At 46.2% G+C, this 23202-nt stretch overlaps 1 protein-coding gene across 1 annotated transcript in view; it reads left to right on the top strand.

Moving 5' to 3' along the window:
* Positions 1–23202, top strand: part of LOC144681151 (dynein axonemal heavy chain 8-like) — a 1659468-nt gene that overhangs the window by 1109620 nt on the left and 526646 nt on the right. Inside the window, exon 39 of the mRNA XM_078542878.1 lies at positions 15991–16095. Within this exon, the coding sequence (XP_078399004.1) occupies positions 15991–16095 (105 nt within the window). The remainder of the gene's footprint in view (positions 1–15990; positions 16096–23202) is intronic.

Raw genomic sequence — 23202 nt, 5'->3', positions numbered from 1 at the left:
TATGTCCTCTTGACAATTTACCTTCCAACCTAGCTTTGTGTCATAAGCAAATTTAGCTACCATGTATTCGGTCCCTTCATCCAAGTTATTGACATAAATTGTAAATAGTTGAGGCCCAAGCGCTGACCCCTGTGGCACTTCACTTGTTAGAGCTTGCCAACCTGGAAATGACCCATTTACCCCTACTCTATGCCTTCTAACTAACCAATGCTCTATCCATGCTAACATGTTACCACCTATACCATGAGCTCTTATTTTGTGTAGTAACCTTATTGATGAGTTTTGGAAATCCAAATCCAAATACACCACATCTATCCACCTTACCTGAAAAAAACTCTAATAAATTAGTTAAACATGATTTCTCTTTCTCTTCACCATGGACGTCCAATCCCTCTACACCTCCATCCCCCAACAGGATGGTCTGAGGGCCCTTAGCTTCTTCCTTGAACAGAGGCCCGAACAATCCCCATCCACCAATACTCTCCTCCGTCTGGCTGAACTTGTTCTCACACTGAACAATTTCTCCTTTAACTCCTCTCACTTCCTCCAAATAAAAGGTGTGGCTATGGGTACCCGCATGGGCCCCAGGTATGCCTGTCTCTTTATGGGGTATGTGGAACATTCCTTGTTCCAGTCCTACTCCGGCCCCCTGCCACAACTCTTTCTCCGGTATATCGATGATTACTTCGGTGCGGCTTCATGCTCTCGTCTGGACCTGGAAAAATTTATTAATTTTGCTTCCAATCTCCACCCCTCCATCATTTTCACATGGTCCATCTCTGACACTTCCCTTCCCTTCCTTGACCTCTCTGTTTCAATTTCTGATGATAGACTGTCCACCAATATCCATTACAAGCCTACCCACTCCCACAGCTACCTCGACTACAGCTCCTCACACCCCGCTTCCTGTAAGGACTCCATCCCATTCTTTCAGTTCCTTCGCCTCCGTCGCATCTGTTCTGATGATGCTACCTTCAAAAACAGCTCCTCTGACATGTCCTCCTTCCTTAACCGAGGTTTTCCACCCACGGTTGTTGACAGGGCCCTCAACCGTGTCCGGCCCATCTCCCGCGCATCCGCCCTCACGCCTTCTCCTCCCTCCCAGAAACATGATAGGGTCCCCCTTGTCCTCACTTATACCCCACCAGCCTCCGCAATCAAAGGATCATCCTCCGCCATTCCCGCCAACTCCAGCATGATGCCACCACCAAACACATCTTCCCTTCACCCCCCCTGGCGGCATTCCATAGGGATCGTTCCCTCCGGGACACCCTGGTCCACTCCTCCATCACCCCCTACTCCTCAACCCCCATCTATGGCACCTCACCATGCCCACGCAGAAGATGCAACACCTGCCCCTTCACTTCCTCTCTCCGCACCGTCCAAGGGCCCAAACACTCCTTTCAAGTGAAGCAGCATTTCACTTGCATTTCCCCTAACTTAGTCTACTGCATTTGTTGCTCCCAATGCGGTCTCCTCTACATTGGAGAGACCAAACGCAAACTGGGCGACCGCTTTGCAGAACACCTGCGGTCTGTCCGCAAGAAAGACCCAAACCTCCCTGTCGCTTGCCATTTTAACACTCCACTCTGCTCTCTTGCCCACATGTCTGTCCTTGGCTTGCTGCATTGTTTCAGTGAAGCCCAACGCAAACTGGAGGAACAGCACCTCATCTTCTAACTAGGCACTTTACAGCCTTCCGGGCTGAATATTGAATTCAACAACTTTAGATCTTAAACTCCCTCCCCCATCCCCACCCCCTTTTCATTTCTTCCCCCTCCCTTTTGTTTTTTCCAATAATTTATATAGATTTTTCTTTTCCCACCTATTTCCATTATTTTTAAATCTATAACTGTAATACCCTGTCAGTCTTTCCACCCCATCCCCACTAGAGCTGTACCTTGAGTGTCCTACCATCCATTCTTAATTAGCACATTTTCTTAGATAATTTCACCACCTTCAACACCTCTTTGTTCCTTTTGTCTGTGACATATTTTGATTATCTGCTCCTATCACTGCTTGCTTGTCCCTACAACCACCACCACCCCCCCAACTCTCTCTCCCCCCCCCCCCCCCCACCACCTTAAACCAGCTTATATTTCACCCCTCTCCTAACTTTACTCAGTTCTGCTGAAGGGTCATGAGGACTCGAAACGTCAACTCTTTTCTTCTCCGCCGATGCTGCCAGACCTGCTGAGTTTTTCCAGGTAATTCTGTTTTTGTTTTAACCTTAGATTCTTAGTAGGCAAGGGAATCAATCTACCTCTGCCTTAAAAATATTCAACAATCCCGCCTCCACCACCTTCTGAAGCAGAGAATTCCAAAGTCGCACAATCCTCTGAGAGAAAAAATTTCTCCTCACCTCTGTCCTAAAAGAGTGACCCCTAATTTTAAAACAGTGTCCCCTAGTTCTGGACTCACCCACAAAAGAAAACATCCTTTAGACATCGATCTTGTCAAGGCTGTTCAGGATCTTGTATACTTCAATCAAATCACCCTTCATTCTTTGAACTCCAGTGTAAACAAGCCCAACCTTAACTCATAAGACAGCCCACTCATTCCAGGTATAAATCTAGTAAACCTCCTTTGAACCACCTCCAAGGCATTTACATCCTTCCTTAAATAAGGAGACCAAAACTGCGCACAGTATTTGAGGTGCGGTCTCACCAATGCCCTGTATAACTGAAGCTTAATATCCTTACTTTTATGTTCAATTCCTCTTGTAATAAAGGATAGCATTCCATTAACCTTCTTAATTACTTGCTGTACCTGCATACTAACATTTTATGACTCATGTACTAGAACACCTAGATCCCTCTACACCTCAGGATTATGCAGCTGTTCTCCATTTAAGTCGTACTCTGCTTTCTTTTTTTTTCCTGTCAAAGTGAACAACTTCACATTTTCCCACATTAAACTCCATTTGCCAGATCTTTGCCCACTTGCTCAACCTATCTTTTTTTTATTCATTCATGGGATGTGGGCTTCGCTGGCTGGGCCAGCATTTATTCCCATCCCTAGTTGCCTTAAGAAGGTGGTGCTGAGCTGCCTTTTTGAACCACTGTAGTCCATGTGGTGTGGGTACACTCTCAGTGCTGTAGGAAGGGAGTTCCAGGATTTTGACCCAATGGCAGCGAAGGAACAGAGATATATTTCCAACCCAGAATGGTGAGTGACTTGGAAAGGATCTTCTAGATGGTAGTGTTCCCATCTATCTGCTGCCCTTGTCCTTCTAGATGGTGCTGGAAGGTGCTGTCGAAGGAGCCTTGGTGAATTCTTGCAGTGCATCTTGTAAATGGTACACACTGCTGCTACTGTGTGTTGGTGGTGGAGGGAGAGAATGTTTGTGGATGTGGTGCCAATCAAGCGGGCTGCTTTATCCTGGATGGTGTCAAGCTTCTTGAGTGTTGTGGGAGCTGGACTCATCCAGGCAAGTGGGGAGTATTCCATCAGACTCCTGACCGGTGTCTTGTAGATGATGGACAGATTTTGGGGAGTCAGGAGGTGGGTTATTCATCACACTATTCCTAGCCTCTGACCTGCGCTTGAAGCCACAGTATTTATAAGACTAGTCCAGTTCAGTTCATGGTCAATGGTAATCCCCAGGAAGTTGATCGTGGGGGATTCAGTGATGATAATTCCATTGAGCATCAAGGAGCATTGGTTGGATTCTCTCTTGTTGGAGAATGTCATTGCCTGGCACTTGTGTGGTGCGAATGTTGCTTGCCACTTGTCAGCCCAAGCCTTGATATTGTCCAGGTCTTGCTGCATTTGGACATGAACTGTTTCAGTGCCTGAGGAGCTGCAAATGGCGCTGAACATTGTGCAATCATCGGCGAACATCCCCACTTCTGACCTTATGATGGAAGGAAGGTCATTGATGAAGCAGCTGAAGATGGTTGGGCCTAGGACACTACCCTGAGGAACTCCTGCAGTGATGTCCTGGAGCTGAGATGACTGACCTCTAACAACCACAACCACCTTCCTTTGTGCTAGGTATGACTCCAACCAGTGGAGAGTTTTCCCCTGATTCCCACAGACTCCAGTTTTGCTCGGGCTCCTTGATGTCACACTTTGTCAAATGCTGCCTTGATGTCAAGGGCAGTCACTTTCACCTCACCTCGGGACTTCAGCTCTTTTGTCCATGTTTGAACCAAGGCTGTAATAAGGTCAGGAGCTGAGTGGCCCTGATGGAACCCAAACTGAGAGACAGTGAGCAGATTATTGCTAAGCAAGTGCTGCTTGATAGCACTATTGATAGCACCTTCCATTACTTTACTGATGATCGAGTGTAGACTGATGGCCGGGTTGGATTTTTGTGTACAGGACATATCTGGGCAATTTTCCACATAGCCAGATAGATGCCAGTGTTGTAGCCGCACTGGAACAGCTTGACTAGCGGCGCGGCAAGTTCCGGAGCACAAGTCTTCAGTAATATTACCGGAATATTGTCAGGGCCCTTAGCCTTTGCAGTATCAGGTGCCTTCAGCCGTTTCTTGATATAACGTGGAGTGAATCGAAATGGCTGAAGACTGGCATCTGTGATGTTGGGGACCTCTGGAGGAGGCCAAGATGGATCATCCATTTGGCACTTCTGGCTGAAGATTGTAGCAAATGCTTCAGCCTTATCTTTTGCACTGATGTGCTGGGCTCCTCCTTCATTGAGGATGGGGATATTTGTGGGGCCTCCTCCTCCAGTGAGTTGTTTAATTGTCCACCACCATTCACGACTGGACGAGCTTGCTCCCAGTGGGGTAGTGCCAGGTAAAGTCCTTTAAGTAAATTAGGAGTAGGTAATGGAGGCAGCAGTTGGGGCAGTCAAGTGCTCCGAATGCAGCATGTGGGAAGTCATGGACAGCACAATTGTTCCTGATGACTACACTTGCAAAAGGTGCATCCAGCTGCAGCTCCTGAGAAGCCGAGTTAGGGAACTGGAGCTGGAGCTGGATGAACTTTGGATAATTCGGGAGGCAGAGGCAGTAATAGAAAGAGTTTCAGGCAGCCAGTCACCCCTAAAAGTCAGGAGGCAGGCAGCTGGGTGAATGTCAGGAGAGGGAAGGGGAATAGGCAGAAAGAACAGAGCACCCCTGTGGCCGTTTCCATCAACAATAGGTATACCGTTTTGGATACTGTTGGTGGGGACGACCTACCAGGGACAAGTTGTAGTGGTCGCGTCTCTGGCACCGAGGCTGGACCCTCAGCTCAGAAAGGAGGGAGGGAAAAGAGGAGAGCAGTAGTGATAGGGGATTCGATAGTTATGGGGACAGATAGGAGGTTCTGTGAGAGAGATCGAGAATCCCGGATGGTCTGTTGCCTCCCTGGTGCCAGGGTCCGCGATATCTCGGATCGAGCTCTCAGTATTCTCAGGAGGGAGGGTGAGCAGCCAGATGTCATGGTCCATGTAGGGACCAATGACGTGGATAGGAAGGAGGAGGAGGTCCTGCAAAGAGAGTTTAGGGAATTAGGTGCTAAGTTGAAGGACAGGACCTCCAGGGTTACGATCTCAGGAGTGCTACCTGTGCCACGTGCTAGTGAGGCTAGAAATAGGAGGATAATGCAGCTAAATACGTGGCTAAGGAGATGGTGCAGGAGGGAGGGCTTCATGTTTCTTGACAATTGGGCTCTGTTCCAGGGAAGGTGGGACCTGTTCCAATGGGACAGTTTGCACCTGAACTGGAGGGGGACTAACATCCTTGCGGGTAGGTTTGCTAGTGCTGCTCTGGGGTGTTTAGACTAGATTTGCAGGGGGAGGGGAACCAGAGTGTTAGGGCAGATAGTGAGGTGGAGGAGGATAAAGGTCAAGCGAGGGATGCATGTATAGACAGAAATCAATGGTCCGTACATGATAGAAATGCTTTCAGGTGCATCTATTTCAATGCAAGGAGTATTGTCGGAAAGGCAGATGAGCTTAGAGCGTGGATTGGCACGTGGGATTACGACATTATCGCTATTAGTGAGACTTGGTTGCAGGTGGGGCAGGACTGCCAGCTCAATGTTCCGGGGTTCCGTTGTTTCAGACGTGATAGAGGGGGAGGGATGAAAGGGGGAGGAGTGGCATTACTAGTCAGGGAAAATATCACAGCTGTGCGTAAGCAGGACAGCCCGGAGGCCTCATCTACAGAGGCCATATGGGTGGAGCTGAGGAATGGGAAAGGTGTGACTACATTAATAGGGTTGTATTATAGACCGCTCAATAGTCAGAGAGAATTGGAGGAGCAAATCTGTAGAGAGATAGCAGACCTATGTAAGAAACAGAAAGTTGTGATAGTAGGAGATTTTAACTTCCACATATTGACTGGGACTCCCATACTGTAAAAGGGCTGGATGGCTTGGAGTTTCTCAAATGTGTTCAGGAAAGTTTTCTAAATCAATATATAGAGGTACCAATGAGAGAGGATGCAATACTTGATCTCCTATTAGGGAACCAGACAGGTCAGGTGACAGAAGTATGTGTAGGCGAACGTTTTGGGTCCAGTGACCACAATGTCATTAGTTTTAAGCTAAATATGGATAAGGATAGGTCTGGTCCTCGAGTTGAGATTCTAAATTGGAGAAAGGCCAATTTTGTGGAAATGAGAAAGGATCTAGGAAGAGTGGATTGGCATAAGTTGTTTTCTGGCAAGGATGTGTTCAGTAAGTGGAAGGCATTCAAAGGCGAAATTTTGAGAGTGCAGAGTTTGCATGTTCCTGTCAGGATTAAAGGCAAAGTTAACAGGCATAGGGAACCTTGGTTTTCAAGGGATATTGGCGATCTGGTTAAGAAGAAGAGAGAGGTGTATAGCAGGTATAGGCAATAAGAAACAAATGAGGTACTTGTAGAGTATAGAAAATGTAAGAAAATACTAAAAAAGGAAATCAGGAAGGCAAAATGAGGTTGCTTTGGAAGATAATGTGAAGGTAAACCTGAAGGGTTTCTACAAGTATATTAAGAGTAAAAGGATAGTAAGGGACACAATTGGTCCCCTTGAAGATCAGAGTGGTTGTCTATGTGTGGAGGCTCACGAGATGGGAGAGATCTTAAACAGTTTTTTTGCATCAGTATTTACTCAGGAAACTGGCATAGTGTATAAGGAAGGAAGGGAAACAAGCAGTAGTTTCATGCAACATATAGGGATTAAAGAGGAGGAGGTGCTTGCTGCCTTACAGCGAATAAAGGTAGATAAATCCCCCGGGCCTGACATGATATTCCCTCGGACCTTGAGGGAGACTAGAGTAGAAATTGCAGGGGCCCTGTCAGAAATATTTTAAAAGTCCTTAGCCACGGGTGAGGTGCCGGAGGATTGGAGGGTAGCTCATGTTGTTCCGTTGTTTAAAAAAGGCTCCAAAAGTAAACCAGGTAATTACAGGCCAGTGAGCCTGATGTCAGTAGTAGGTAAATTATTGGAAGGTGTTCTGAGAAATCGGATATATAATTATTTGGACAGCCAAGGGCTGATTAAGGATAGTCAGCATGGCTTTGTGCGTGGTAGGTCGTGTTTAACGAACCTTGTAGAGTTTTTTGAGGAGGTTACCAAGAAAGTAGATGAAGGAAAGGCTGTGGATGTTGTCTACATGGACTTTAGTAAGGCCTTCGACAAGGTCCCACATGGGAGGTTAGTTCAGAAGGTTCAGACACTTGGTATCCATGGAGAGGTTGTAAACTGGATTCAAAATTGGCTGTGTGGGAGAAGACAGAGAGTGGTAGTGGATGATTGCTTCTCAGACTGGAGGTCTGTGACTAGTGGTGTGCCTCAGGGATCTGTGCTGGGACCATTGTTGTTTGTTGTCTATATCAATGATTTGGATGATAATGTGGTGAATTGGATCAGCAAGTTTGCTGATGACACTAAGATTGGAGGCGTTGTGGACAGCGAGGAAGGCTTTCAAAGCTTGCAGAGAGATCTGGACCAACTGGAAAAATGGGCCAGAAAATGGCAGATGGAATTTAATGCGGAAAAGTGTGAGGTGTTACATTTTGGAAGATGAAACCAAGGTAGATCATACACATTACTGGTAGGGCACTGAGGATTGCGGAGGAACAAAGGGATCTGGGAGTTCAGATACATAATTCCCTGAAAGTGGCGTCACAGGTAGACAAGGTTGTAAAGAAAGCTTTTGGCATACTGGCCTTCATAAATCAAAGTATTGAGTATAGGAGTTGGGATGTTATAGTGAGGTTGTATAAGACATTGGTGAGGCCAACTTTGGAGTATTGTGTGCAGTTCTGGTCGCCTAACTACAGGAAGGATATCAGTAAGATTGAGAGAGTGCAGAGAAGATTTACTAGGATGTTGCCGGGTCTTAAGGAGTTGAGTTACAAGGAAAGATTAAACAGGTTAGGACTTTATTCCTTGGAGCGTAGAAGAATGAGGGGAGATATGATAGAAGTTTACAAAATTATGAGGGGTATAGACAGAGTAAATGCGAGTAGGCTCTTTTCACTTAGATTAGGAGAAATAAACACGAGAGGACATGGCTTTAGGGTGAAAGGGGAAAGGTTTAGGGGGAACATTAGGGGGAACTTCTTCACTCAGAGTGGTGAGAGTGTGGAATGAGCTACCATCTGACGTGGTAAATGTGGGCTCACTCTTAAGTTTTAAGAATAAATTAGATAGATACTTGGATGGGAGAGGTCTGGAGGGTTATGGACTAGGTGCAGGTCAATGGGACTAGCGGAATAATATTTCAGCACAGACTAGAAGGGCCGAATGGCCTGTTTTCTGTGCTGTAGTGTTCTATGATTTTATGGATGGAACAGGACTGCAGAGCTCAGATCTGATCTGTCAGTTGTGGGATCGCTTAGCTTTGTCTATCATTTGCTGCTTATGCTGTTTGGCACGCAAGTAGTCCTGTGTTATAGCTTCGCCAGGTTGATGCCTCATTTATAGATATGCTTGGTGCTGCTCCTGGCATGACCTCTTGCACTCTTCATTGAACCAGGGTTGATCCTGGCTTGATGGTAATGGTAGAGTGGGGGATATGCCAGGCATGAGGTTACAGATTGTGTTCGAGTACAATTCTGCTGCTGCTGATGGATCACAGCACCTCATGGATGCCCAGTCTTGAGTTGCTAGATCTGTTTGAAATCTATCCCATTTAGCATGGTGGTAGTGCCACACAACACGATGGACGGTAACCTCAACACAAAGGTGGGACTTCGTCTCCACAATGACTGTGTGGTGGTCACTCCTACCGATACTGTTATGGACAGATGCATCTGTGGCAGGTAGGTTGGTGAGGATGAGGTCAAGTATAATTTTCCCTCCTGTTAGTTCCCATACCATCTGCCGCAGACCCAGTCTAGCAGCTTTGTCCTTTAGGACTCGGCCAGCTCTGTCAGTAGTGGTGCTACCAAGCCACGATTGGTGGTGGACATTGAAGTCCCCCACCCAGAGTACATTCTGAGCACTTGCCACCCTCAGTGCTTCCTCCAAGTGATGTTCAACATGGAGGAGCACTGATTCACCAGCTGAGGGAGGGCGGTACGTGGTAATCAGCAGGACGTTTCCCTTGCCCATGTTTGACCTGATGTCATGAGACTTCATGGGGTCCAGGGTCAATGTTGAGGACCCGCAGGGCAACTCCCTCCTGACTTTATACCACTGTGCTGCCACCTCTGTTGGGTCTGTCCTGCCGGTGGGACAGGACATACCCAGGTATGGCAATGGTGGTGTCTGGGACATTGTAAGATTTGATTTCATGACGATGATTATGTCAGGCTGTTGCTTAACTGGTCTGTGAGACAGCTCTCCCAATTTTGAGATCAGCCCCCAGATGTTAGAACACTACAGCACAGAAAACAGGCCATTCGGCCCTTCCAGTCTGTGCCGAAATATTATTCCGCTAGTCCCATTGACCTGCACCTAGTCCATGACCCTCCAGACCTCTCCTATCCATGCGGGCTCACCGCATTTACCACGTCAGATGATAGCTCATTCCACACTCAGTAAGGAGGACTTTGCAGGGTGTACAGGGCTGAGATTGGCATTGTCTTTTCCAGTGCCTAGGTCGATGCCAGGTAGTCCGTCCAGTTTCATTCCTATCTTGTGACTTTGTAGCGGTTTGTTACAACTGAGTGGTTTGCTAGGCCATTTCAGACGGCATTTAAGAATCAACCACATTGCTGTGGGTCTGGAGTCACGTGTAGGCCAGATCAGTTAAGGATAACAGATTTCCTTCCCTCAAGGACATTAGTGAACCAGATGGGTTTTTACAGCAATCGACAATGATTTCATGGTCATCATTAGACTTTTAATTCCAGATTTTTATTGAATTCAAATTCCACTATCTGCCATGTCGGGATTCGAACCCCAGTCCCCAGGCATTACCCTGGATCTCTATCTATATCCATCTGCAACCTCCTCATGTCCTCTTCACAACATACTTTCCTACCTATCTTTGTGCCATCTGCAAATTTAGCTGATGATCTTCATTCCCTCATCTAAGTGATGGATGTATATCGTAAAAGGCCCCAGTACAGACCCCTGTGGGACACCACTCGTCACATCCTGCCAATCAGACAAAGACCCATTTATGCATACTCTCTGCTTTCTGCCAGCCAGCCAATCTGCTATTCATGCTAATATGTTACCCACTACACCATGCGCTTTTTTTTTGTTCCGTAATAATCTTTGATGTGGCACCTTATCAAATGCCTTTTGGAAATCCAAGTACAGTATGTCTACAGGCTCCCCTTTATCCACTGCGCACGTTACTCCTTCAAAAATCTCCAATAAATTGGTTAAACATGATTTTCCTTTCACAAAACCATGCTGACTCTTTCTAATTGCCTTGAGCTCTTCTAAGTGCCCAGCTATAACCTCCTTAATGATCGACCATAATAACTTACCCACGACAGACATCAAGCTAACTGCAATATCGTTTCCTGTTTTCTGCCTCCCTCCCTTCTTGAATATAGGGGCTTTATTTGCTACTTTAGAATCTGGTGGAACTTTTTCAGAATCTAGTGAATTTTGGAAAATTAACACCAGCGCATCAACTACCTCATTAGCCACCTCTTTTAAGACCTAGGATGTAGTCCAATGGGGCCTGGAGACTTGCTAGCCCGCAGCTCCATCAATTTGCTCAGTACTGTTTCCCTAGTGATTTCAATTTCACAAGGTTCCTTTCTCCCACTCACCTCCTGATTTGCAGCTATTACTGGATTGTTTTTTGTATCCTCTATAGTGAACACAGAGGCAAAATATTTGTTCATTTCTTCCACCATTTCTTTATTATCTACTATTAATTCCCCACTGTCACTCTCTAGAGGACCAATACTCACTTTACTTACTCTTTTCCTTTTTAAGTACCTGTAGAAACTCTTGATATCCGTTTTGACATTTCTAGCTAGCTTCCTTTCATACTCTAATTTCTTTCTCCTGATTAACTTTTCAGTCATTCTCTTCCATTCTTCATATTCTACCCAATCATCTGTCCTGCCACTCATCTTTGCAGAGTTGTATGCTTTTTCCTTACGTTTGATGCTTTCCTTAACATCTCTAGTTAACCATGGATGGTCCTCCCCTTAGAATTTTTCACCCCCGCGCCCCCCCAACCCCAAACCCCCACAGGACACCCCCACTACCCAACCACCCCCCCAACTACCCTCCCCAACCCCTGACTACACCACCCCTCCAACTACCCCTGACTATCCCTTCCCCAACTACTCCCCCCTCCCTCAACTGCCCGACTACCTCCCCCAACCACCCGACCTCACTGACCTCCCAACCCCCCACTCACTGACTATCCAACCCCACTGACCACCTGAGCCCTCCAATTGACCACCCAAGCCCCCTGACCAACTGACCCATGCTACCACACCCCCCACTCCTGCCCACTTACCTTATACACTTATCTTCTCCTTGGTTTCTCAAAGTGGCTGGACCTTTCAACTTACCTGCTTTATAGCAGCTAATGCCATAAAAAATAGGGCATGTCTTCCTTACTTCCGACTCAGCTACCCTTGACACAAGGCCTCAAGAACCCACTGCACTACACTGTTCTCACCTGGCCTGAGTCAGAAAGTCGAGCAAGAAAGGAACGGTTTCATTTCCAGGTAAGTAATTAAGAGGGGAGTGGCAACCAACTTAGATTGCCACTCCACAGACAATGCTTCCAAGTTTGCGGATGACACAAACTTAGGTGGGAATGTGTGTTGTCAGCACAATGCAAAGTGGCTTTGAGGGGATTTGGACAGGCTTAGTGAGTGGGCAAGAGCATGGCAGATGGAAATAATGTGAATAAGTGCGAGGTTATCCACTTTGGTAGGCGCATCAGAGGTGCATAGTATTTCTTGAATTGTGAGAGATTGGGAAGTGTTGATTTCCAAAGGGACCTGGGTGTCTTTGTTCATAAGTTGGGAGGGGGAAGGACTAAGGGTGGTAGAAGAAGTAAGGGTGTTTGAGGGATTCAGGAACGGGGAGGGACTAAGCGGGGGGTGGAGTCCGGGGGTGGGAGGACTAATAAGGGGGCAAAGGGTTCTGGGAGGATGTGCAAGTGAATGTGCAAGGGAGAGGTCTGATATCTGTCTCCTGGGGAGCCAACTGAGGGTGGGCGTGGTATGCAGGAATGATGAGAATGACCAAAGGCAGAGTGAGGTGGTAGGGTGGGAGGGGGAGGGTTCAACAGTAGCAATAGAAGGGGACAGCAAATGTGGTTGGTGGGGACTTGGAGGCAGAAACGGACACTAGGGCTGGGAAGGAGGAGGTTGGGGAGGTTAATGTGGATGGTGGTGGGATTCTCGGGAAGGAAGGTTCACCTGGCCATCCCCGAAGGAAGAGGGTTGTGGTTGGTAGGTCACAGAAGGCTGGTGGAAGGTGATGCTGGGGATGGGGCGGGGGTGGGGCTGTGGGGGGTCAACTTTGATGGGGGAAACGAAATGGGTGACTGGGGAGGAGAAAAGACTGGGGAGCTTATGAAAAAGCAAATCCAGACCATGCTGTCCAAAGTGAAGTGACAGTTCTGGTGGGCAAGATCAAGTGCTGCATGGGAGTGTGATCATTGGGTGGGTGCAGATGCAAGTCAGCTCAGATGGACAACTGAAAGTGATCCCCAGCAGGCAGCATTGAAAATGCTCAGGACATTGAGGTGAGTGTGATACATGAAGGATCCGGTTGCATGTGAGAGTGCTTACACCAGGCTCTGAAAGGCCCTGCCACACACACACACACATTTCCCTCCAGAATCACTCGTGGGCCAGCTGCTCCCTCTGCAGTGACAGAGAATGAGGTTGAGAGGCTCACAGGCCAAGGGGACTCGGAGGGAGAGGAGGGCCTCTGAGATTCCTCAGTGGGTGACCCAGGGTGTCCAGCCACCGTTCCTCCTCCCTTCAGGTGCCTGAGGTCTCCGGCCTGACTCATTGAGGGGAACGAGCACCTGGAGTGTGTCAGTCTCTTGGCAGAGCTCCCTGAAAACCAAAGTAGAGATGATTCGTGCATGGCAGCCGAGTCAAAAGCAGGAGAGAGAGCACTCACAGTTGCATTGAGGGAGGGATGATGTGGTGAAGGATCCTCAAGTGGGTGTTGGTCACCGACCTCACTATTGCCACAGGCACAGTCCACATACTCACCAGTCAGCATGATGGCACACTCCTCAAAGTGAGTGAGGGGCCTAATGTGGGCCACTCCAGCCCCCGTCTGGGACCTCTCCAGGCTTCTCCTGCATGAAAGCAGATGGAGAGTGTGAGCAGGACACATGGCACTGCATGGAATGTTTGTGTGGTGAGCAGAGCCATGGACAGGGTGAGAACGCAAGCTCAAGAGGGTATGAACCTGATGGAAATGTGAGGGTGTGTGTGAGAGTTAGTGGCGCTGTCCCTTGAGGTGAGATCCCTGTGAGTGTGTGATGGGTTTATGAGTGTGTGAGTTGAAAGTGATGAGAAAAGTGAGTTACCCTGAGATTCAAACCTAGGTCCCTGAGCATTACCACGGGACTCTAGATCAGCAGTCCAGTAACAATACCACTACGCCACCGCCTCCCCCAGGTCAACAATCATGAAGAATTCTGGGTGGAATCGCCCTAGATTTGTACTAAGTGTGGTAACCAAGGTAGCCAGGGTAGAGTTACTCTGGCGGAATGAATGAGACCATTCATCCTGTAGTGACGCTGGGTGGCTGTCCTCTTTTGCAGGGCATTGGCGCTGACCACCGCTGCCACTGCCTGCCATGCTGGATTGGTGATGCCGCTTCCTGTCCTGTGGCCAGAGTGGGGGTAGAGGACATCGTGGCGGGCCTCCATGGCATCCAAAAGGCATTCCAGTGATGCGTCATTAAACCTGGGGGCAGCCTTTTTGCCTTTCGAGGATGTCTTCCCTGCAGTAGTCATGGGCTGGAAGCAATGAGATGTGTGCGCATGGCTGGACTTTAAATATGGCATTAGGCATGATGAAGCAGCGAGGCGATGGCGTGACAGGCGAATGAGAGCCCGCCCACCTTGGAAACTGCATGTTTCTTGGGAATGCATAATTAATGTGGCGGGTTTGGCATGATGCCACATGAAAAGCTGCCATTGCAGCCGACTGTTTTACCGCCTGCTACTGCACTTAGTACAAATCTGGAACGATTCCACCCAGAATCTTTCATGATTGTTGAACTGAGGGAGGCAATGGTGTGGACTGGTAATCCAGAATCCCATGGTAATGCTCTGGTAACCTCGGTTCGAATCCCACCACAGCATATGGTGGAATTTGAATTCAATAAATATCTGGTATTAAAAGTCTAATGATAACAATGAAACCATTGTTGGTTGTTGTTAAAAAGCCATCTGGTTCACTAATGTCCTTTGGGAAGGAAATCTGCTGTCCTTGTGTGGTCTGGCCTACATGTGACTCCAGACCCACAGCAATGTGGTTGACTCTTAAAAATGCCCTCTGAACAAGGGAAATTGGGCATGGGCAATAAATACTGGCCTAGCCATCCCATGAATGAATTAAAAAAAAACATCCTTAAGCACTTTACAGCCAATTCAGTAGTTTCAAAGTATTTTATAAAAAATATGGCAGTCATTTTGTGCACGGCAACTCTCGCAAACAGCAGTGTAATAATGACCAGGTAATCTGTATTTTTATGATGTTGAGTGAGGGATAAATATTGGCCAAGAAAACGGGGATAACTCCCATCCTGCTCCTCAAATTAGTGCCATGGTAACTATTTTTCTTCTTTCCCCAACCTGCTTTCCCATGTACTGCTGGAAAAGTTTAAGAAAACGGAAGGAACGATTGCCTCTCTGTGATGTCTATCTTAAGAGAAGTCCATCAACTAAGCAGAACAGGGAACTTGTGGTCATTTCCTCCCTTAAATACGCCATATCACAAAAGGTGCCATGATTCTCAAGATGACCTTCATCACTTAGTGCAAAAGAAAAAAAAGTTCTGAAAAAGCACAAAAACTTTCTTGAAAATTCCCCCTGTTTCTTTTGAAGATAGCACTGAAATGGCAGCTCTGGAAGTAGTTTGTCTCTGAGCTACACCTGGTACTACAGCAAGAAATCTGAGTGCACTGTACTTGACATTCATTCAGGTGCATTCCACTACATGAAAAACCATACAGAAAGTAATGATGCAGGCTTTTAAATTCTTAGGAGGTGATTTTAATGTAATTCATTGTGGAAACTGACATCAAGTGGTGTGTAAAATGGTTGGCAAATTGCTGTTGCCAGTTTCCTGCCAAATAGTTTAGGTTAATATTGAAGTTTAGATCCCTAAATGCAAACAGCATAGATTCACCACGATGATGTCAAAGATGGAGGTGATTGTCATTAGAAAAGACTTGACACACTTGGGCTGCTTGCACTGGATAAGATGTTCAGGAGAACTTCCACAAAAAATCATCGCCAAAATGCTTAATGTCCCCATTCTGCCCTGTAAACTTCTTTGGCTTAGTTAAATGATATTCCGTGAACGTTCAACTTCTCACAGTGCCAGGTGAGCTATTGTAATTGTGATTGAGTTGAATATGACTAAGCTTTTTTACTGAAGTGTTTTCACATTTGTTTTCTATTTTCTATATGCAGGACCACTTAGCAGGAATATTCGATAACGTAAATAAAGTGGCTTTCCATCCAAAGGATTACGATCGCATTTTGGCTGTCATTTCCAGGGAAGGAGAACAAATTCAAGTAATTATCATTCACAGGATGTGTGAGTCGCTTGCAAGCACTTATTGTCCATCCTTAATGGGCCTTGAGCAGGTGGTGTTGAGCTGCGTCTTGAACGATAACAGTTTGTGTGATGCAGGTGCATCCAGAGTACTGCTAAGGATTTTGACCCAGCAACAGTGAAGGAATGACAATATAGTTCCAAGTCAGGATGATGTGTGACTTGGAGAGGAACTTGCCTCTGGTGGTGTTCCCATGTGTCTGCTGCCCTTGTTCTTCTTGGTGATAGATACTTCATAATTTATTTAGTTTTGATCCATTTTTGAAGTGTTTAATCCATATGGTTTCATGAATATTGGTCTGTATTGAAATTGGATATTTTAGTACACATAGGGAGTTAGGAACAGAAGGAAGCCATTCAGCCCTGACCCTGTTCCACCATTCTCAATTCATGGCTCTGTGACCTAACTCCATGGGCAACATTTTCCCCCCGTCAGGGGGGATGTGCGGGAGCGGGTGCAGGCGGGCGGGTTCCCCGCCATTTTACATGGGCGGGCCCTGTGCGGGTGGGGGAGATTCCCTGAGCCTGCAGTGCACTCTTTTATGCATGCACACGAAAGAGCACACAGATCTCCCTGAGGCAAAGTGCTGCCTCTGGGAGATCGGCTCAGGTTTGAAACATTAAATAAAGATGAGAAAAAAATGTTGCTGCCATGTCCCCTCATGGGACATGTCCATAACTTTTATTTTAAAATATTCAGAAATTTTTAAATCCCTCATGAAACCTCATCCCACCCGTGGATGAGGTTTCATGTTTTCTCAGAAGCCCGCCAGATCTGGCGGCCTGCCTGCCAACCTTAAGGTTGGACAGGCAGGTCCATTAATGATTTCAATTACTTTTTTATGGCCTTAATAGGTCGCTGACAGGTCAGTGGGTGTGCAGCCACATTGGCTGCATGCCCGCCGACCTGAAAATGTAAATAACGCGGGGTGACATTGGGACACCCAACCATGTCATTTTACGCATCGGTGAGCAGGCCCTGCCCCCCCCCGCTCGCCGATCAGAAGATGCAGCCCCATGTAACAGGCTTGACCCATATCCCTTAACATGTGTGGCTAACAAAAATCTGTCAACATCAGTTTTAAAATGAACGGTTGATCTAGCATCAACTGCCATTTGCAAATGTGAGTTCCAAGCTTTTACCACCATTTGCCCGTAGAAATATTTCCTAATTTCACTCCTAAATGACTGACTCTAATTTTTAGACTATGCCGAATATATCCTTCCTGAGGTACGATGTCCAGAACTGTTCGCAGTACCCCTGGTGGAGTCAAAGCAGGGATTTGTCTCACTTAAGCATGACTTCTACTCCTTTTATGTGATATTCATCTAGATGTAAAGAGTAGCATTACATTAGCTTTTTTGAATCTTTTCTGTACCTATTCATGGTATTTTAATGATCTGTGTACCTGAATCTCCAAGGCCTGAATTTTACCTTTGGCGGGCAAGCATGATCGGTGGGCCTGGGAGCAGTCGGGAAACGGACCACCAACCACGATAGGCCTCCAACCACGATTTTATGCTGGCTGGCCAATTAACCCCGTGGCCAATTTGCCCGTCCACCAACCGTAAGGTTGGACAGGCCACGAAAATTGAAGACAATTGCGCCATTAATGGGCTTAATTATCCTCTTAATTGTCTGTGGGTGCACTTCCGACTTTTGCACATGCCTGCCGAGTGAAACATCGCATGAGTGCGCAATGACATCGGGACACTCGCCTGACATCATCTCGCGCAATTTTACGCCCGATCGGGTCGGGCACGTACCCGCCCACGGGACGTCTCTTTAGATCTTCACTGGATATAACTTTCCTTCATTTAGAAGGTACTCTGATGTATAATTTTTAAACCCAAAATGGATGACCACACATCTGCCTACATACACACAAGAGCACAAGAATAAAAGAAATTAGAAGTAGGAGGAGAGAAAGTGGTGGCACAGTGGTATTTTCACTGGACCTAGTATTCCATAGACCTAGAGTAATGCTCTGGGGACTGGTGTTCAAATCCTACTATGGCAGATGATGAAATTTGATTTAAATAAAAATCTGGAATTAAAATTCTGATGATGACCATGAAACCATTGCTGATTGCCATAAAAAATCATCTGGTTTGCAAATGCCCTTTAGAGAAAGAAATCTGTTGTTCTTACCTGCTCTGGCCAACATGTAACTCCAGACCCACAGCAATGTAGGGTGACTCTTAAATGCCCTCTGAATAAGGGCAATGAGGGATGGGCACTAAATGCTGGCCTAGCTAGTGATACCCACATCTCATGAATGAGTAAAAAAAAAAATTAGGCCATTCGGCCCCCGCAAGCCTGCATTGCCATGTGATAAGATCATGGCTGATCTGATTGTTTGTGCCCACTTTTCCATCTGCCTCCTTACAACCCTTGAGTCTCCTTTTGATCAAAAATCTATCTAACTCAGCCTTAACTATATTCAATGACCCAGCCTTCACTGTTCTCTGGGGAAGAGAATTCCACATAATAACAACCCTCTGAGAGGAAAAATATTCTCCTTATCTCAGCTTTAAATTGGAGACACCTAATTTTTAAACTGTGTCCCCAGCTCTAGGCTCCCGCATAAGGGCAAACATCTTCTCAGCATCCACCATGCCAAGTAACTTCAGGATATTATATGTTTCAACAAGATCACCTTTCACTTTTCTAAACTCCAATGAGTATAGGCATAACCTGCTCAACCTTTCCTCATAAGATAACCCTTCATCCCAGAAATCAGTTTAAACATAGAAACATAGAAAATAGGAGCAGGAGTAGGCCATTCGGCCCTTCGAGCCTGCTCCACCGTTCATTCTGATCATCCAAAGCAATAGCCTGCTCCCGCTTTCTCCCCATATCCTTTGATCCTTTTTGCCCCAAGAGCTACATCTAAGTCCTTCTTGAAAACATACAATGTTTTGGCCTCAACTGCTTTCTGTCGTGCGAATTCCACAGGCTCACCACTCTCTGGGTGATGAAATTTCTCCTCATCTCAGTCCTAAATGGTCTACCCCATATCCTCAGACTGTGACCCCTGGTTCTGGACTCCCCCACCATCGGGAACATCCTTCCTGCATCTGCCCTGTCTAGTCCTGTTAGAATTTTATAGGTTCTGATGAGATCCCTCCTCATACTTCTGCACTCGAGTGAATATAATCCTAACCGACTCAATCTCTCCTCATATGTCAGTCCCGCCATCCCAGGAATCAGTCTGGTAAACCTTCGCTACACTTCTTCTAAAGCAAGAAAACCTTCCTCAGATAAGTAGACCAAAACTGCACACAATATTCCAGGTGTGGTCTCACTCAGGCCCTGTATAATTGCAGCAAGAAATCCCTGCTGCTGTACTCGAATCCTCTTGCTACGAAGGCCACCATATCATTTGCCTTCTTTACTGCCTGTTGCACCTGCATGCTTGCCTTCAGCGACTGGTGTAGGAGGACACCCAGGTCTCATTGTACATTCCCCTCTCTCAATTTATAGCCATTCAGATAATAATCTGCCTTCCTGTTTTCGCTACCAAAGTGGATAACATCATATTTATCCACATTCTACTGCATCTGCCATGCATTTGCCCGCTCACTCAGCTTGTCCAAATCACACTGAAGCATCTCTGCATCCTCCTCACAGCTCACCCTCCCACACAGCTTTGTGTCATCTGCAAATTTGGAGATATTACATTTAGTTCCCTCATCTAAATCATTAATATATATTGTGAATAGCTGGGGTCCCAGCACTGATCCCTGCGGTACCCCACTAGTCATTGCCTGCCATTCGGAAAAAGACCCATTTATTCCTACTCTTTGTTTCCTGTCTACCATCTATTCTATCCATCTCAATACACTACCCCCAATCCCATGCGCTTTAATTTTACATGCCAATCCTTACATGAGACTTTGTCGAAAGCCTTCTGAAAGTCCAAATAAACCACATCCACTGGCTCCCCCTCATCAACTCTCAAAAAAATTCCAGTAGATTTGTCAAACAGATTTCGTAAATCCATGCTGACTCTGTCTAATTCTGCTACTGTTTTCCAAGTACTCAGCTATTAAATCTTTTATACTGGACTCTAGAATTTTCCGCACTACCAACGTCAGGCTGACTGGTCTATAATTCCCTGTTTTCTCTCCTACTCCCTTCTTAAATAGTGGGGTTACATTAGCTACCCTCCAATCTGTAGGAACTGTTCCAGAGTCTATAGAACCTCAGAAGATGACCACCCAATGTATCCACTATTTCTAGGGCCACTTCCTTAAATACTCTGGGATATAGATTATCAGGCCCTGGGGATTCATCTGCCTTCAATCCCATCAATTTCCCCAACACCATTTCCCTGATAGTTGGTCAGCCATTTATTTGTTCCCCATTATAAATTCCCCAGTTTCTGACTGTAAGGGACCTACATTTGTCCTCACCAATCTTTTTCTCTTCACATACCAACAGAAACTTTTACAGTCAGTTTTTATGTTCCCTGCAAGCTTACTCTCGTACTCTATTTTCCCCTTCTTAATCAATCCCTTGGGCCTCCTTTGCTGAATTCTAAACTGCTCAATCCTCAGGTCTGTTGTTTTATCTGGCCAATTTGTATGCCTCTTCCTTGGATCTAATACTATCTCTAATTCCCCTTGTAAGCTATGGTTTGGCCACCTTTCCTGTTTTACTTTTGCGCCAGACAGGAATAAACAATTGTTGCGGTTCACCCATGTGCTCTTTGAATGTTTGCCATTGCCTATCCACCACCATCCCTTCAAGTAACGTTCCCCAATCCATCATAGCCAACTCACGCCTCATACCATCATAGTTTCCTTTATAAAGCTTTAGGACCCTAGTCTCAGAATCAACTATGTCACTCTCCATCTTGATGAAGAATTCTTTCATATTGTGGTCGCTCATCCCCAAGAGGCCTCACACAAGTAGATTGCCAATTATTCCTTTCTCATTACACAATACCCAGCCTAGGATGGCCCGTTCTCTAGTCGGTTCCTCAACGTATTTATCCAGAAAACCATCCCATATACACTCCAGGAATTCTTCCTCTATGGTATTGTTACTAATTTGATTTGCCCAATCTATATGCAGATTAAAGTCACCCATAATTACAGATGTTCCTTTATTGCATGCATCCCTAATTTCCTGTTTAATGCCATTCCCAACATCACCACTACAGTTTGGGGGTCTATACACAACCCCCACTAATGTCTTTTGCCCCTTAGTGTTTCTCAGCTCTACCCATACAAATTCCACATCATTGGAGCTAATATCTTTCCTCACTATTGCGTTAATTTCCTCTTTAACCAGCAATGCAATTCCACTGGCTTTTACTTTTTGTCTGTCCTCCTTAAATACTGAATACCCCTGGATGTTCAGTTCTCATCCCTGGTCACCCTGCAGCCATGTCTCCGTAATCCTGACTATATCATACCTGTTTACATCCATTTGCGCGGTTATTTCATCCACTTTATTGCGAATGCTCCTCGCATTAAGGCACAAAGCCTGAAGGCTTGTCTTTTTAACATTAATTGTCCCATTCCCACTATTTTTCACTTCCCTGTTTGATTCTTGCACTTGATTTCTCTGCCTATCACTTTTCTTATTCCCCTTTCTGTCTTTTGTTGTTGTCCTTGATTCCGCCCCCTCTAACTCCTTGCATAGGTTCCCATTCCCCTGCCATTTTAGTTTAAACCCTCCCCAACCACTCTAGCAAATAATTCCCCCTAGGTCATGCCCAGTCCTGCCCAGGTGTAACCCATCCAGTTTGTACTGTTCCCACCTCCCCCAGAACTGGTCCCAATGTCCCAGGAATCTGGAATGCTACCCCTCACACCATCTCTTCAGGCACGTATTTATCCCATATATCCTGCTATTTCTACTCTGACTAGCAGGTGGCACTGGTAGTAATCCTGAGATCACTACCTTTGAGGTCCTACTTTTCAACTTACTTCCTAATTCCCTATATTCTGCCTTTCGGACCTCATCCTTTTTTTTACCTATGTTGTTTGTTCCAATGTGTACCACGACCACTGTCTGTTCACCCTCCCCCCTTCAGAATGTCCTGTAGCTGCTCTGAGACATCCTTGACCCTAGCACCAGGGAGACAACATACCATCCTGGAGTCTTGATTGTGGCCACAGGAACGCCTATCTATTCCCCTTACAATTGAATCCCCTATAATTGTTGCATTCCCTCACTTCTTACTCCTCACCTGTGCAGCAGAGCCAACCATGGTGCAATGAATTTGGCTGTTGCTGCTTTCTCCTGAGAGGCCATTCCCCCCAACGGTATCCAAAGTGGTATATCTGTTTTGCAGGGGAATTGCCACAGGAGATTCCTGCACTGCCTGCCTAGTCCTCTTGCTCTGCCTGGTGGTCACCCATTCCCTTCCTGCCTTTGGACTCTTAGGCTGCGGTGTGACCACCTCTCTATACGTGCTATCCACAATACTCTCTGCCTCGCAGATGCTCCACAGTGTCCCCAGCCACCGCTCCAGCTCCGAAACCCAGACTTCCAGGAGCTGTAGCTGGAGACACTTCCTGCACACATGCTGGCCCCGGGCACTGGAAATGTTCCCGGCTTCCCACATAGACAGGAGGAGCACACCATGGCTTTGAGCTCTCCTGCCATGACTTACCCCTTTAATTTAAATTAAACCTTTTGGAAGATACTTAATATCAAATAATATCAATTACTCTAGGGCCCTTCTTTCCTGACACTCTTTGCTACAGAATATAGCCCTTACAAACGATGAACCACAAAATAAGACCTTAAAAACTATAAGCGATAAAAGTAGTAAATATTTACCTGACCGTACTCACAGTACTCAAAGGATCACCTCGTTCCCTCCTCACCAAAGTCCCTCAGTCACCAAACTCCAACTTAATCACTCTACTGCAGCCCAAAGCAGCACTCTAGCGAACCTTCTCTGAACTGATTCTAATGCAATTTTATCCTTTCTTAAGCAAGGGGATCAAAATTGCAAACAGTACTCCAGGTGCAGCCTAACTAAGCATCTGTAGAGCTGCAGCAGCACTTCCCTACTTTTATACTCTATTCCCTTTGCAATAAA

Source organism: Cetorhinus maximus, chromosome 5, assembly GCF_964194155.1.
Source record: "Cetorhinus maximus chromosome 5, sCetMax3.hap1.1, whole genome shotgun sequence".
Taxonomy (NCBI): domain Eukaryota; kingdom Metazoa; phylum Chordata; class Chondrichthyes; order Lamniformes; family Cetorhinidae; genus Cetorhinus; species Cetorhinus maximus.
This window is presented reverse-complemented; position numbering and strand designations above follow the sequence as displayed.